General features: G+C 37.7%; 1 protein-coding gene across 1 annotated transcript in view; it reads right to left on the bottom strand.

The window, feature by feature from the left end:
* Window positions 1-13,838, bottom strand: part of LOC124413884 (probable G-protein coupled receptor CG31760) — a 129,934-nt gene that overhangs the window by 77,326 nt on the left and 38,770 nt on the right. The window contains exon 2 of the mRNA XM_046894677.1: window positions 1,497-1,680. Coding sequence (XP_046750633.1) covers window positions 1,497-1,680 — 184 coding nt within the window. The remainder of the gene's footprint in view (window positions 1-1,496; window positions 1,681-13,838) is intronic.

Genomic DNA, 13,838 nt, shown 5'->3' with positions numbered 1-13,838 from the left:
ATCAGCAGCACAAAATTCGACTGTGCAGTTATCGAAGATCAGGGATATCGATAGATCTTGACGTGAAATAATGGAAAACTCGCGGAATTTTCCATCACCGGAAAGTATTATTTACGTCGGGAAAATATGTGATAGTAAAAGAAAAAAAATAATAATTGGCGAATGAAATTGGGCAAGGTTTGAGTGAGAATGATTTGGGTGTGGGAAAATACGCGACATGTACAGGTGAAGGAGGAGATTAATCGAAAACAAGACGACAAGACGACGGCTAGAGCGCGAATGAACTCGGTTCAATTCCACTACTCTATAATAGAAAATCAGCGGACCATCTGTTCCTCGCTAGGCAGCTGTAGATTAAAAACTGATCAACTCGACTATTGTATAGCTGACAGAGACTTCAACCTCGGCGTTTACAACGAGGCAAGGATGAACCTCTGCAGGAAAAGTTTACGGGGTCTATTCTTTCCTCGCAATTAAAATGAAAACTTCCTAGTCAGGATCGACCGAAGTGGAGGATAAACAAAATCGACTAGCAGGAAAACAGGAAGAGTACACGGTTACGTTATTCTACGATATCGGATAAACAGGCCACGCATCAGTAAAAGGATTAAGAAAAAATAAAAATATAAAAACGAGCCGGAAAAAGTTTTTCCGCGATACTTTTCATCACCATGAAAAAGGATAAGAATCTTAGGATCTGTCCGACAAACTTCCGCGACTATCTCGAAAACGACCCAGTGAAAAATCTGAACCTGATATAAATTATATTATATAATAATTTTTTTGTTTTAAATAAATCTATATAAACTGTGAAAAACATACTCGATTATTTAGAAAAAGTAATAACGAGGAAAAGCAGAGATTTTCCGGTAAAACATGGAAAATCGATTTGAATCCGGTAGAACCAGAAGTTAAAATTAAACGGGATATGGCATTTTTTCATGCCAATCATTTCGCTTTAAGATCCTGTAAGTTCAAAATTTTTTCATCGAGTAGCATGCAAGATCATCGCGGACGTTTTTCGGATTCTGGAATATAGAAAAAGTGATTTTCGACCGCCGCCAACACGTTTTTCACATCACCAAAGGTAATGAAAAGTAAAAAAAAAAAAAAAAACCACCAAGACATTATTTTATTCCACTAACATGTCCGGATACGTGATTCGAACTACTGAACCTGGTTAACGTCAGGATTAAGATGAACCCATGAACCTGGCTATGCGGATCGTGTAGTTACACAAAAATAATCCTAAAAATTAATCGGAAGTTTATACAGTTTTAACGAATCACAGAAACGATACGTCCTCAGCTCAGGAATAAGAAAGGTTTTTCTCATAAAATAAAAGAGTATAATTTTCCCGGGGGCAAAAACGGCCCATTTGTGTTCAAGTCATTTAGCACAATCGTGACTGCCGGCTGAAAAGCGTACGTAAGTGTATATAAGGTGTGCAGGAATGAAGAGACGGAAAAGTAAAAGGCGTGCAGGCAAGTACGTACTTGAAGAAGTACGTGTCGTTGGCATATCCAAAGAAGGGCACCGTGTACGTGAGCATCCAGATGTTTCCACCCCCGCAGTCGTAGTAGGGTTTCGACCACCGGCCATCCTCGTACTTGACGGTCAGAATTTCATCCTCGACGCGAACCGTGTGAGCACTCTCGTTGTGCGTGTACGTATGAAAGCCTGCAACAAATCGTGTAGAAAACCAATCGTTATAAATTCTCTATAATAATCTATGTATTCCATAAGATATCCGAGGAAAGCGATCGATTCAGTACACAAAAATAAGGGTCGTAAGCCCGATGATTGCACGTAACTTATGAAAGTTCTTCAGAATTGGACTTTCGTTATATATATATATGCACGTAATGCGATTCCACGGGTAGGAGTAAGGAACTAGAATTGCTGACTGATGGAAGGAACGGAATATCGAATTTTCATAGACGCGAAAATCTTATTCGTAGAATTTCGAAGTGTAGAAAGTTCGAGTACGGAAAATTGAAAATATAATACGTCGAAATACAGAAAGACAAAATATAGAACGGTCAAAACATGGTACAGCAAAATCGAGAATCTGTATACGACTCTACATTATCGAGAGAAATTTTTCCGATTCTAAAATTTGGCATTCTATGTTCTGACCTTTCGAATCTTTTACGTATCCATACTTGGACTTTCACCATTTTTAAATTCTGTATATTAAGTTTTCACTTTAAAAAAATTCGCTTTATTTTCAAAACAAACAAAATTTGGACTGGCAATCGTCCAACATAAAACTCCAAGTTGAAAAACTCCAAATTTTTTTCCATTTTTGTTTCGCCGTGATATATTTTAAGAAAATATAACGAGCATAGTTAAAACCGAGATTGGAACTCCACACTGAACCTGAACTTCATCCGTCGCATCGTATAATTCGACGAAGATAGAGCTCGAGATGAAAATATTCCTACATTATTATATCCGTGTGGTTGAATTGCGTTTTGAATAAGAAGAAAACGAAAAACAAACACACTCGCATTCCCAGTGGGCGTCATTCGCCACGGGAATATATTTTTAAACTACCTTCTAATGCTTGTTTCCGACGCAAAATATCCCGCCGTTGAAACGAGGGTGGTAATCGGAATTCATTGTCAGTGTTAAATACCCCAAAGTGCACACGGGACGGGCGGCTTGATATCGCCCATTCCCACACAATCCACCCTCACAAAAATCCCGGGTAATTATCAAGCTAAACCTCTCCCAGCGGATATGTATAATGTATTAATACCGGAAGGGCTAATTCACAACTTTCTGACAAAAGAAAAAATACACTGCGCCAACGATTCAACGATTCTGTCTGTGTTGCGATTAGCGATGAGTGGTTATTGGGTAAAAAGCGGTGATCGAATGCGGGTGGAGGATAAAAAATTTGATTGAAACTAAAAAAAAAACAAAAAAAAAAACAAAAAAAAAACAGAAATGAACATAAAAAAATCTATTCAGTCGAAAATTTCAAACATCGGATTGATTATAACGCACGGTTGAAGCTTCGGGCAAAATATGAGGGATATACACCGTCGGAATTTTATGATTGAAAGCGGTGTACCGCATATTACTCTCCGAAAAAAGGTAACAAAAGTAAAAAAGGTCCGCAAACATATCCGTCTCAATATTATTCGCGTCCATATTAATTACTCGGAAAAATTTGAAATTATACATAAGATGAAACTTTGTTCGGTTGCGTTTTTTTTTTTTTTTTTTTTTTTTTTTTGTCATCCGTTCGTTTCATCCGCATGAAAAAAAAAAAATTTCAAATCTACGTCGAAAAGTAAAATAGTCAGTGAGATAATGAAATATTCACGAAGATAATGAAATTCCGTAACGGCGGCGTGACGTTGTTGCGATCTTTACTGTTCCTACGATTATTGTATCACAGTTATATTTCCCGTCGGCAAAAACTCGAGAATACGAAAATCCATGGCCTGGACGTTTATCGCATAGCAAATTTACGTTTACTCGGGCGATTGCTCGGGTTAATGAAAAAAGGGGTAGGCTTTATATGAGAAGGGTGAAGGAACGGTTGGATTTTATAAATAATTTATACATCCTATGGTCCTCGCTTCGCCCTTACATGTCCTTTCTTGTTTCAGTTGAATTTACATGCCAATGTCCTGCAGGGACCATAATTTGTCTTCGGTTAGATTTAACCGCTAGGATGAATTTATTCAAGAAGAAACTCCGCCAGATGTCGAGTAAAGCATATTGCAATAATTTGGCAAGAGTTTCATTCGACGGATTCGCTTATCCATTCGCATTACACACACGCGAACGGTAGTGGGGGACGAGGAAATATGGCGGTCAAAGTAAGGGAGAAAAAGCCTCGAATCGCGTGCCGACTTGCAATTACTAATTCGAACCATTAACGGCGCTTCTTTCATCCTTTCAGTCTCCGCTGTTGTGGTCGGTGGGCTTCTCCACTTACTGTTAGTACAGTGCTGACTACCCGTCTGTTCTCAAAGTCTGTTTTATTAATTAAACTCGAGGTCGAATATTTTCCTTAAACGTTGCGCGGTCAGAGTTGCCGGATTTTTAATCAAACATTGTCGAACTGCACGGCTGCAGACGTTAATGGAAGACATAATGAACGCTAAAGTCACCAGAGTAAGCTTAGCATGAATTATACTTTATGTATTTACCCTCGTGTATACAATAATACTATTAATACATTTTGCTGCATCTTACACGGCTGCTGGAGAAGTTGGTTTTGTGCAAAAAATAAAAATGCAAACAGTCCAGAGCACTGTTTCGAATAGTATATATATCTGCCATTGTTAAGGGGCTGATTCATCGTCCTACAAGATGTATCGTGCGTGCCTCTTGTGAAACAAGATAAATGATATAAGAAATTTGGAGTAACATTCGCCGGAATGTACAAGACTTGATTGCAGTCTGAGTATTTTTAATCAAAAAGAAGTTCGCATTTTTCTCGTACCAATCATCCAGCAGCAGTATTTCGCGCGTATCCAATATTAATGCGCTTGTACAGAGCTGGGGATAAGCAAAGCTTCATACCTTTTAAAAATTATTTTTCAATCTTCTCGTTCTTATTCTTATCCTTCAAGAGAATATAATAAATGTATATTAAGACTGCTTCGATTGTCGGAGAGAAAAGAAAAATATTTCCGCTGTCGCGGAAGGGAAAGAATGAGAGGAAAAAAAAAATACACAATTCACCATCAGCCCGAGAGTAAAAGTTGAATAATTAATCACGCGGCTTAACAATTCCTCCAGCATTTAGATTTTCAGAATCCGAACGCAGCTGTTTTTCATTACACGGGAGCTTCCCCGTCTGTTGACTGATCTGATTCTGAAAATTTACTTTAGGACACTTGCAATTTACGCTTCGTTTGATAATTATTTGAAACCTGAATTCATCCATCTTCCCGTTATTTCCATAAAAACACTTGAGATACACATGAATTTGGCAAACCTTTTGCACTCAACAACATATCCATCGTATTATTTTTACGAAATTTATATAATTATAATTATAACCATTACCATATTTAAATCATCAAAAACTTGAACATCTACGATCTTATTGTTAGACACAGTCACAATCTCGTCGAGGAATAGATGTCTCTAAAAATCTTGAAATCGTGTCCGAGCAGTAATCCTTGTACCGTATCGCAATTGCATATCAGGCTTGTATCCTGCAGGACTATCCTGTTCCAGCCGCGGCTTTAGCGAACGCACAGTATATACATAGGTATACCTAAGTATGTAAAGGAAGATATTTCAGACGGTCCATTCTCCAATCACGTCTCTCTCTCTCTCTCTCTCTCTCTCCCGCTGTTTTTGTTTTTCACCGTGACAGTTTCAGCAAAGCCCGTTCACTCCTGAGCACTGAACGGTGAAATATTACCTGAGAAACTTTCTCAGTCCGGGCATCTAATACTGTTTTATTCCGTTTTATTCCCTCCTATTCCGTATTTTACGGGGTACCTTGACGTCTGTCTTCACGCTTATTGCTAGTCAAACGAAGAGCTATATACTCGTACTTTGTATATCCGTATACAGTATACAGTATACTATATGTATACGTACACGAGCCCCCTGCAGGAACTCTAGTCTCATCGTCAGATATAAAACGAATCCATCGAATGTTTTATGACGAAAGATCGAAACGCCTACCGTTTCGCAGTGCAGATATACCTTAGATACACATATATGGTATAACCATAGATACAACACTATACCCAATGGTTTATAATTATTAATTAAATACCAAAGTGAAGTAAAGTATATTTATTGTTCAACCTGACGCTTTATCTTATTTACCTAATCGTGAGCCAACCGCAGACTTTATCGCCTAATGTTTCAAATTACCAAAGCTTTGTTGGCCGAGTGAAATTACCAACCGCTTTTTGCGTTTACAGGCACCTTCGTTATACGTATACATATATACACGTATATAAAGTAATACGTAATGAAATTAACTCCTGTATATCGTTAGGCTTCCCGAAGTTGGCCGTTATTCCACTCGTTGAGAACCCTGCGGTATAAAGAAAAGAAGAACACACACGCATACCTGTATTTCACCGCCTTGGCAAATCCCCAATTTGCGACTAGGCCAAGAATTCTTGAAAGCTAACGATGAAAAGTTAATTTTCTTCCACTCGTGCAACCCTAGAAATTACTAAATAAACTAATTTGCCGAATTTCACGACATTAAATGCGATTACAAGTGACTCTTTGAAATTTGAATTACTCCGAATTTGCTCATAGCTCGATTGAACGAGTAAATTTTTTCTTCTCTTTGCATACGACCTATTCTACAGCGAAACGTTTATCCGAAAAGATGGAGCAAACTATCCGACCAGAACACCGCACGAAGAACCCTCGCTCCTCGGCTTTTGTACAATAAAGTGCACATTAAACCTTGATATCTAATTAACTTGAGAGCGGAAGATTTATTGATGGCAGCAGAAAAAATACGACTCCAGGGAACATCAACAGCTCCACAGAGATCCTCCCACAAATATTTTGCGAGATTTCTCGCTGCTGTACAGTTTCATTCCATTGATTATAGGTTAATACTGCCCTCTTAAGAGTTTTTAATTGCAGCTATAGTAAAATAACTTTTCCTCATTATTTAGGGATAAAAATTGACGTTAGCGTAGAACGGCAGCATCGCCGATGAAAAATTGCAAGACTGTTACATCCAACATACTGTAAAGGTTCACGTTTCAAAAGTAATCCTGTTCTAATTCGATATGCGATATAAAAAAACCCGTTTTTCGCAATCATTTGAAACAAAGTGCGGAAAATCCTCTTAAGGAATACCTTTAGTTAGGTAAATACATGAATTTGACCTACTTACTGAAGAGCACTTTTATTTTCGCGAAACAGAAGAAAAGAAATCATTCACCGTGTCATGTCGTCAACACTCAATGGCTTTCTACCAGCCCTTCGATACCCGATAATACTTATAAAATATTTTCTGATTGACTTGCAATTTATCGAATTATTCAGTTGTGTAGGTTAAAATGGAACACCCTGTATACCGCATACATGGATGCGTATACACAATACAATAAGTTTGGGGATGGTTTGGATTACTCGTACGATTCTGAAACCGGCACGAATAGTTTCCGTCCGAGGATGAGACTTGTGAACTGTCGCAAACGGCTGACGTACAAGCTGCACATTGCAACAAGGTATGTTATACCTATACAACAAAGTTCACCGACTGCTGTTTCAACACCGCAACTTCGTGTTCAACGGCATGCCGCGGTAAACAAAAGGACAATAGATACGTCACTTTGAGCTGTACAAACGTCTCTGTCTTCGCTAGCATTACACGCGTTTTCCGCTGAATACCTATCATGCTCAGAATAACACGGATTACACAGGCTGAACAATCGTCACGCGACTTTTCGCAAAACATATTATCCGGGTAATATATTAGATCGTTCGCGGGCATCTTTACAATTCGCACAAATAGTATTATAATAAAAGCGGTATCACGTCGTTGCTTGTGAAAAATTATGCGTTTCAATGAAAATTATCCAGATATGAACGATGCGCAATGAGTTTAAGGTCATGTAATACTCCTTCCCTTACCGACCGATCAAAATCACTCTGTTTCTTCGTATATCGAATAAACAAACGAACGGAGTTCAGGATAGTTACTCATATGCCGAAAATGGTTCAAGAATGTGTGGATTTTGACACATCTTTACGGAGCCAACAACTGCACAGCTGAGATATTTTTTTTTCTCCCGAAATTGAGCAAAGTATCTCAACTATGAATGTTTTACCCCCTGAAATTCGGGAAATGTGATAATAGTAACACGCGTCAAAAACCCACACATTTTCTTTACGATTTACGGGATACAAGTAACTTTCCTGAATTTTATCGACGAAAAACCGTTGGACCGTCGAAATTTAAACCCTTTCCGTCCATTTGCTTATTTAATATAGGAAGAGAAAGGGTGAGTTTGTTCGGTTGGTAAAAACAGAGGTACTACATGATCTTAAAACTTTGATAAAAAGCTTAAAAGTTCGCTTCTAAATCTTTCTAATACGAAAATCACATCGCTTCCCTCGACGAACGCTAAGGACTTGCAAATTTACATTCCACACTGTTTACGTTTCGCAATATTCTCACCTAAGCTTAAAGTCACTCCCTTAACGACGCGGCTGTCACGCCCGATGCTTCAACATGACTGAAAATTTCAAAAAACCTCTGCTCGGCTAACCGCCGCGTAACGTTTTGCCCCCTGTAATAACCCGGCAAGCATGAAAGCGCTCTACATATACGTATACATATAGTATATAATGTATGTATATATACATGTATATACATAAATAAAATTTCCAGCGCCATGCACCGCGGTTATGCTGTACAGCCTGTATAATAAGCGTAGTCCGTTCCTTCTGTCGGCAGTTTCGAAAATTCAAGCGTATGACGAACAATCGGGTAGACGCACCGCAAACTTCGGGAGGCTGTAAGGGCGCCGAGTTATTATGCTAATGTTTTGCGCGATTTCCAACGCGGGATCTAAATTACGCAACATCTACCAAAATTTCACGTCTTCCCTGTAATCTGCAGGGGTGATATAGATTCGAATTTATGTAAGTTTTGCCGGTAATCCGCGCCTCGTAAAACGTAGTAAAATTACTATGATACGTAATCTCTAATAATATAAAGCTTCGCGTTCGTTTATCCTTCGTATCAATTTATCGCGGGAATTTTCTTACGACGCGACGCACACTTTCGAGAAAAGATAAGCAACTAAACGAGGAAAAATAAGAAAAACCCCGGAAAATTTTTATTCGTTTCAAATACCCAGCGAAGTATTTAAATATCGCAATTACGGTGATAATATTGTGCGTATTATGCTGCACGTATCCCTAAACTAAACAGAATTAAATGTATTATTCATGTTTTACGCGTGCACTGAGAAAGATAAAAAAAAAAAGAAGTGATTGACAAAACAGCATGTAATCGAGAGATACTTGGAGGTATCTAGCTATTATACATATTCACATGTTTCAGGATGATATAAAAGATAAAAGGCTCGACGAGATAAGAGAAAGATAAAAAAAGTTAACGGATGAGAGAACAGAAAGTTTAAGACTCGATATGTCATTACAGATAATGATAAACATCAATATCATGTCAAACTTGTCTGAATCTATATTTTCTCTTCTCTTTCCTCGCGTGATTTATCCCCGACGTTTTGAAAGACATCACATATTTCATACATCTCCGATCCATGTTTCTGGCTATCCACGCTGAATGTAGAAGCCAGATATGTGTATATTATACCTAGCAGAAAAATGGCTGAAACTGATTCCCGTCACGTATATTACAGACGACAAATCTCTGAAGAGTGTCCTCCTGCATTTTGAACGGTGTTATTTCCTTTTTTTTTTTACTTTTTTTTCTTTTCCATCTCGCAAGTCTAGAACTTCGTGCAACCTACAGGCAGAATCGTCGTTTAAGTAATCTCTCAGCATTTTTCCGTTGCAATAGCGTATAAAGCTAGAGTACCATAGTAAAGTTTTTTTTTTTCTCGTCACATTTCTTGAGTTTCGTTTCAATCGATAAATTTCCGCACACACGTTATAACACATAATCGATGTAGATTGAAATAATATGATAGATGTAGATATAATATGGATCACGTGAGCTGGTTCAAAATTGACACAGAACGTGCGATATAAGTAACGTAAAATAAAAATGAGAATATCACATTGTACAGGGGAGTTTGATGGATCGGAGTTTTCCGTAGTACCAATTGGAATTCTATACGCGAAAAAGAAGAAGGAGAAGAAAAAATATTGTATAAGGGAAAGAGAAAGAAGAAAGAAAGAGAAAAAAAAAACTGTAAAGAGCAGACTTTTCGCACGACAGTTACGTGTATATTGGTACGTTACATGAATGATGGGAAAATAAATAAATCGATGAGATTATTTTTTCAGTCATTTAAGGATCACGAATATCTTTCAAAAGAGTAGATTTGTCATAAAATGATAAAATACCTTTTTATTGTAGAGCGTTCAATTCTCTACAAAAATATGTTTGTAAATTTTCTGTTTGACGAATCGTCAGCTAATTATGAAAATCAGAAGGAGCAAAAACCATTTTTCCCATGTTATTCTTATGGAAAATGGAAAAGTGAGATGTGCAACCTCTTAATGTTAATATTAAGAGCTCAAATTTAAACAGGCGTATTTTTATACCTAAATAAACTTTCAAACCTGTTCGAAAGAAGAAAAAAAAATTATTCTTTTCAAACACCCTGAGATATACATTTCGGATTTCGATGTTAGCTTAATCAAAGACGCAGTGAAATAAAAATAAATCAAGCAAGAAAGGTTCAAAGCGAAAGAAACCGATCCGAAATCATTAGAAGGAGTGTATAAGAAATGGAAAAAGCCTTCGCTGTTGGAACCTGTTGCTGAACGCTTTCGAGCATCCATAACAAAGGTATGAAGACAAAATAAGTTTTGTGATACAAGAATCATCTTTTTTCCAAAAACCAACATATCTTTAAATTATGGCGTCTGTAATTTCTGAGATTACAGACTGTGTCCAATTTTTTTCAAATACACGTTGAATAAAGGTAAAAAAAAACTACTCGAAGCTCTCACGTACACGCAAACATTCACGCATAACTATACATAACAATGAACGCGAAAATTCGCGTCATCATACATCCGACATTTCCGCGGCTCGTAAAAATACGCGAAATCACACAACTGAGCGATAACTGCAACTCTTTTATCATCGAATCACGACACGTGGAGCCACGTTTTATCCATAAGTTTGATAGCTGAAGGGGTATAGCAAAGGCCATACTATACAGCCGAGTTGGTAGGCGAGACGAGGCGAGGAGAACTTGCGCACCGTCATTTTTACTACCAATATATGAATGAAACGAGTCCGCATCCTCGGGCGTCAGCAACGTATCTTTGCAGATATACGCTACGTGTATATACGTATCTATACATTGTCACATACCGTCACACACATATATATGTTATATATATACATATATATATATATATATATATATATTAAGTGCACGTTGTACACAGTTATATACACATTATAGATACTGCACGGGGAGTTGGGGGATATAAAAGTTACAGAGAGGTGGATGGTGGCAGTTTCATCCTGGGCAAGAAGAATCGGTAAAAAAAAAAGTCTCCAGAAAATAACACGGTATACATATAAAGAGGAATAAGCCGCGAGGGAATATAATTTTATGATTTTTTTCCCACTGAGAGGCTATAAAAGCTGAAAAGATGGAGAAGAAGAGAGACAAAGCGAAATATATATATATACATATATATGCATAGAAAAAGAGAGCGAGAGAGAGAGAGAGAGAGAGAGACGAAGAGGTAATGACCCTTTGAATATACCTTATTTCTCTCTCTCTCTCTCTCTCTCTCACTTTTTCTTTCTCTATCTATCTCTCGATCTCCTCCTACCTATTAACCCCTCCAGACGTACGGAAACTTTTCGTTCAAAGGTGAGAAGATAATGCGTGAGATTCGGATCGAGAGATGCAGTCAAATTCAATCGTAATCAAGAGTGTTTCGAAGCTACGGTGGTATATTGATTCTTGGTAATACATCTGGCCGTCGGTAAAGAGGATATTTGAAAAATTCGAACGTTGGCGTAGTTTTCCTCCACCAAAAATCTAGGACCTCTTCATCTCGCTCATTCTCCGTACGTATGTATATGTACAATATGTATATACGTACCTAATCTACCTAATCTACCTAATCTCGATTTCTTCTCATCACCTGATATTTTGATTCGTCCTGATTCTGAAATCATAGATATTCTGAATTCCGGAAGAGAGACCAACCACCTTCCCCTCCTCGTTCGTTCTGAACGTAGTCTTCTTCAGGAAGAGACTTTCTTTCACGCTCGGCATGCAGTGATTCAAAGACCTTGTTTTATCCGTTTATAGCACAAAATATTTGATTTCCTTTGCTAAGGAGAAATCACAGCCGACTAAACGACACTGAAAATACTTAAATTATGCCTATATTCGTTGCGAAACAAGGTTTGACACATGGGTGTAAAGTACATCATTTCGTTAAAACGAATATGAAAGAAAATCCGCTTTCCATTGAACAAGAAGGAAAACAATATACGTGAATACACGATTGCACGATTAGTATGGTAAGCGTGTGACGAGAAGAAAGAAAATGGGGTGAAAAAAAAAGAGAGAGTACGATCGAGAAAAAACGAGGTCACGTTTTTTGACGTCAAGGAAATATTTGTGTCATTCCATGTGAGAAAAATTACAAACGTTTCCCAACCGCCTATCGGCTACACGTGGAAGGTACGAAATGCTTCTCTATCTTTCCATCGTTTCGTTATAAATCAGGAAATTCAGCCAAAATAAAATAAAAACGAGATCTACGATCGAGATTCGATGCGCGGATTCCCGATTGTACAGCACTCTTCAAACCAAGTGCCAATCTTTGTTCGGCTGTCTCGATCGGGATACATATTTCGAGACGATGGATTACCATAGTACACATAAGCCTATTCATGTAATACAAACCAAAATGAAAGGAAAAAAGTGAGAACACATCGCTCGGTAAAAATGATACAAGATTTCTTTTACCATAAGTCTTGAAGAAGAAAGATCAAGATTATAGGTACTAGAGTATAATTATACTTGAAACGAAATTAGTATCTCGGAAATCTTATATGTATACATATTTCAAATATCGAATTGGCCACAGCAAGTGTTTTCAACCATCATTCGTTATGACACGATAGTACTTAATACAAGTTTGTATAATTTGAGAATTTGGAATTGAGGATGAGAAAGATTCTTTATATACCGTAACAAGGTCGCCAATCAACAAGTGCAATTAAATGCTAAAGTTTCGATTCACCGATAGTTCGACTAATCGAATCCAAATCCAAAACTAGAACCAGCGGTAAACAAAAAGATGTTGTATTTTCAAAAGACAACGATTCAATTGAATTCGCACAATTTCCTTACAAGCACAGGATTAACAAAAAATCGTGGGAATCGTCCATCGACGCTTGTTTTCCCCTCCTCTCCACGCTCCACCCGAACGGAACTTTGAAGAGCGGTTCACTTGACCCGTGATAATTATGTACCTACTTCATGCACCTCGGTTATTAAAATCTTCAAACAAACGAGAAGAGATCCCACTAACGATCAATCTCGCAAGTTTAATTAGTTACTTTATGACGTCACTCTCAGCCGAAGCCATAATAATGTCTTCCCGTTTCCCGCTCCTCGTCAATCAATTCGGTTTATCGAGCCAGAAGTCAAACCTTAATTGGGATTACGTATACATACCTTTACAGGCTGTTAACGATATACACTGTACGAAAAATGGGGTGTGAATTTGTAACGTAACAACACTGTTTTAAGTCAATCCAATACTACCTGGTGGCCACACAAGTGGAAGAGTAAGAGAATAAAATAGCACACACACACACACACACACACACACACACACACACACACACACACACACACACACGAAAAGAAAAATAATGTAGATTTTAAATCTCCAGTCGTGAATGTATAGACAGCACTTTTTTAAAATTAAATTTACAGAAATTGTAGCAAGATTTACAAATCCGACAATAAGAGTTACAACATGCTTAGGTAGATCTACCGCAATTGCAGATGTAGATTTGAGTCGAAACAGTCCTGTCCTGCATATCATATTCATCACAACAGATGTAAAATCTGCATGACTGTTTACCGTGGAGTGCAAAAATGGTGAAAAATAACAAACACGGTATTATAAAGTATATGGATATTATGAAAAAAAAA

Source organism: Diprion similis, chromosome 2 (genome assembly GCF_021155765.1).
Source record: "Diprion similis isolate iyDipSimi1 chromosome 2, iyDipSimi1.1, whole genome shotgun sequence".
Classification (NCBI taxonomy): domain Eukaryota; kingdom Metazoa; phylum Arthropoda; class Insecta; order Hymenoptera; family Diprionidae; genus Diprion; species Diprion similis.
The sequence above is the reverse complement of the archived record's forward strand: the minus strand, read 5'-3'. Positions and strand labels throughout refer to the sequence as shown.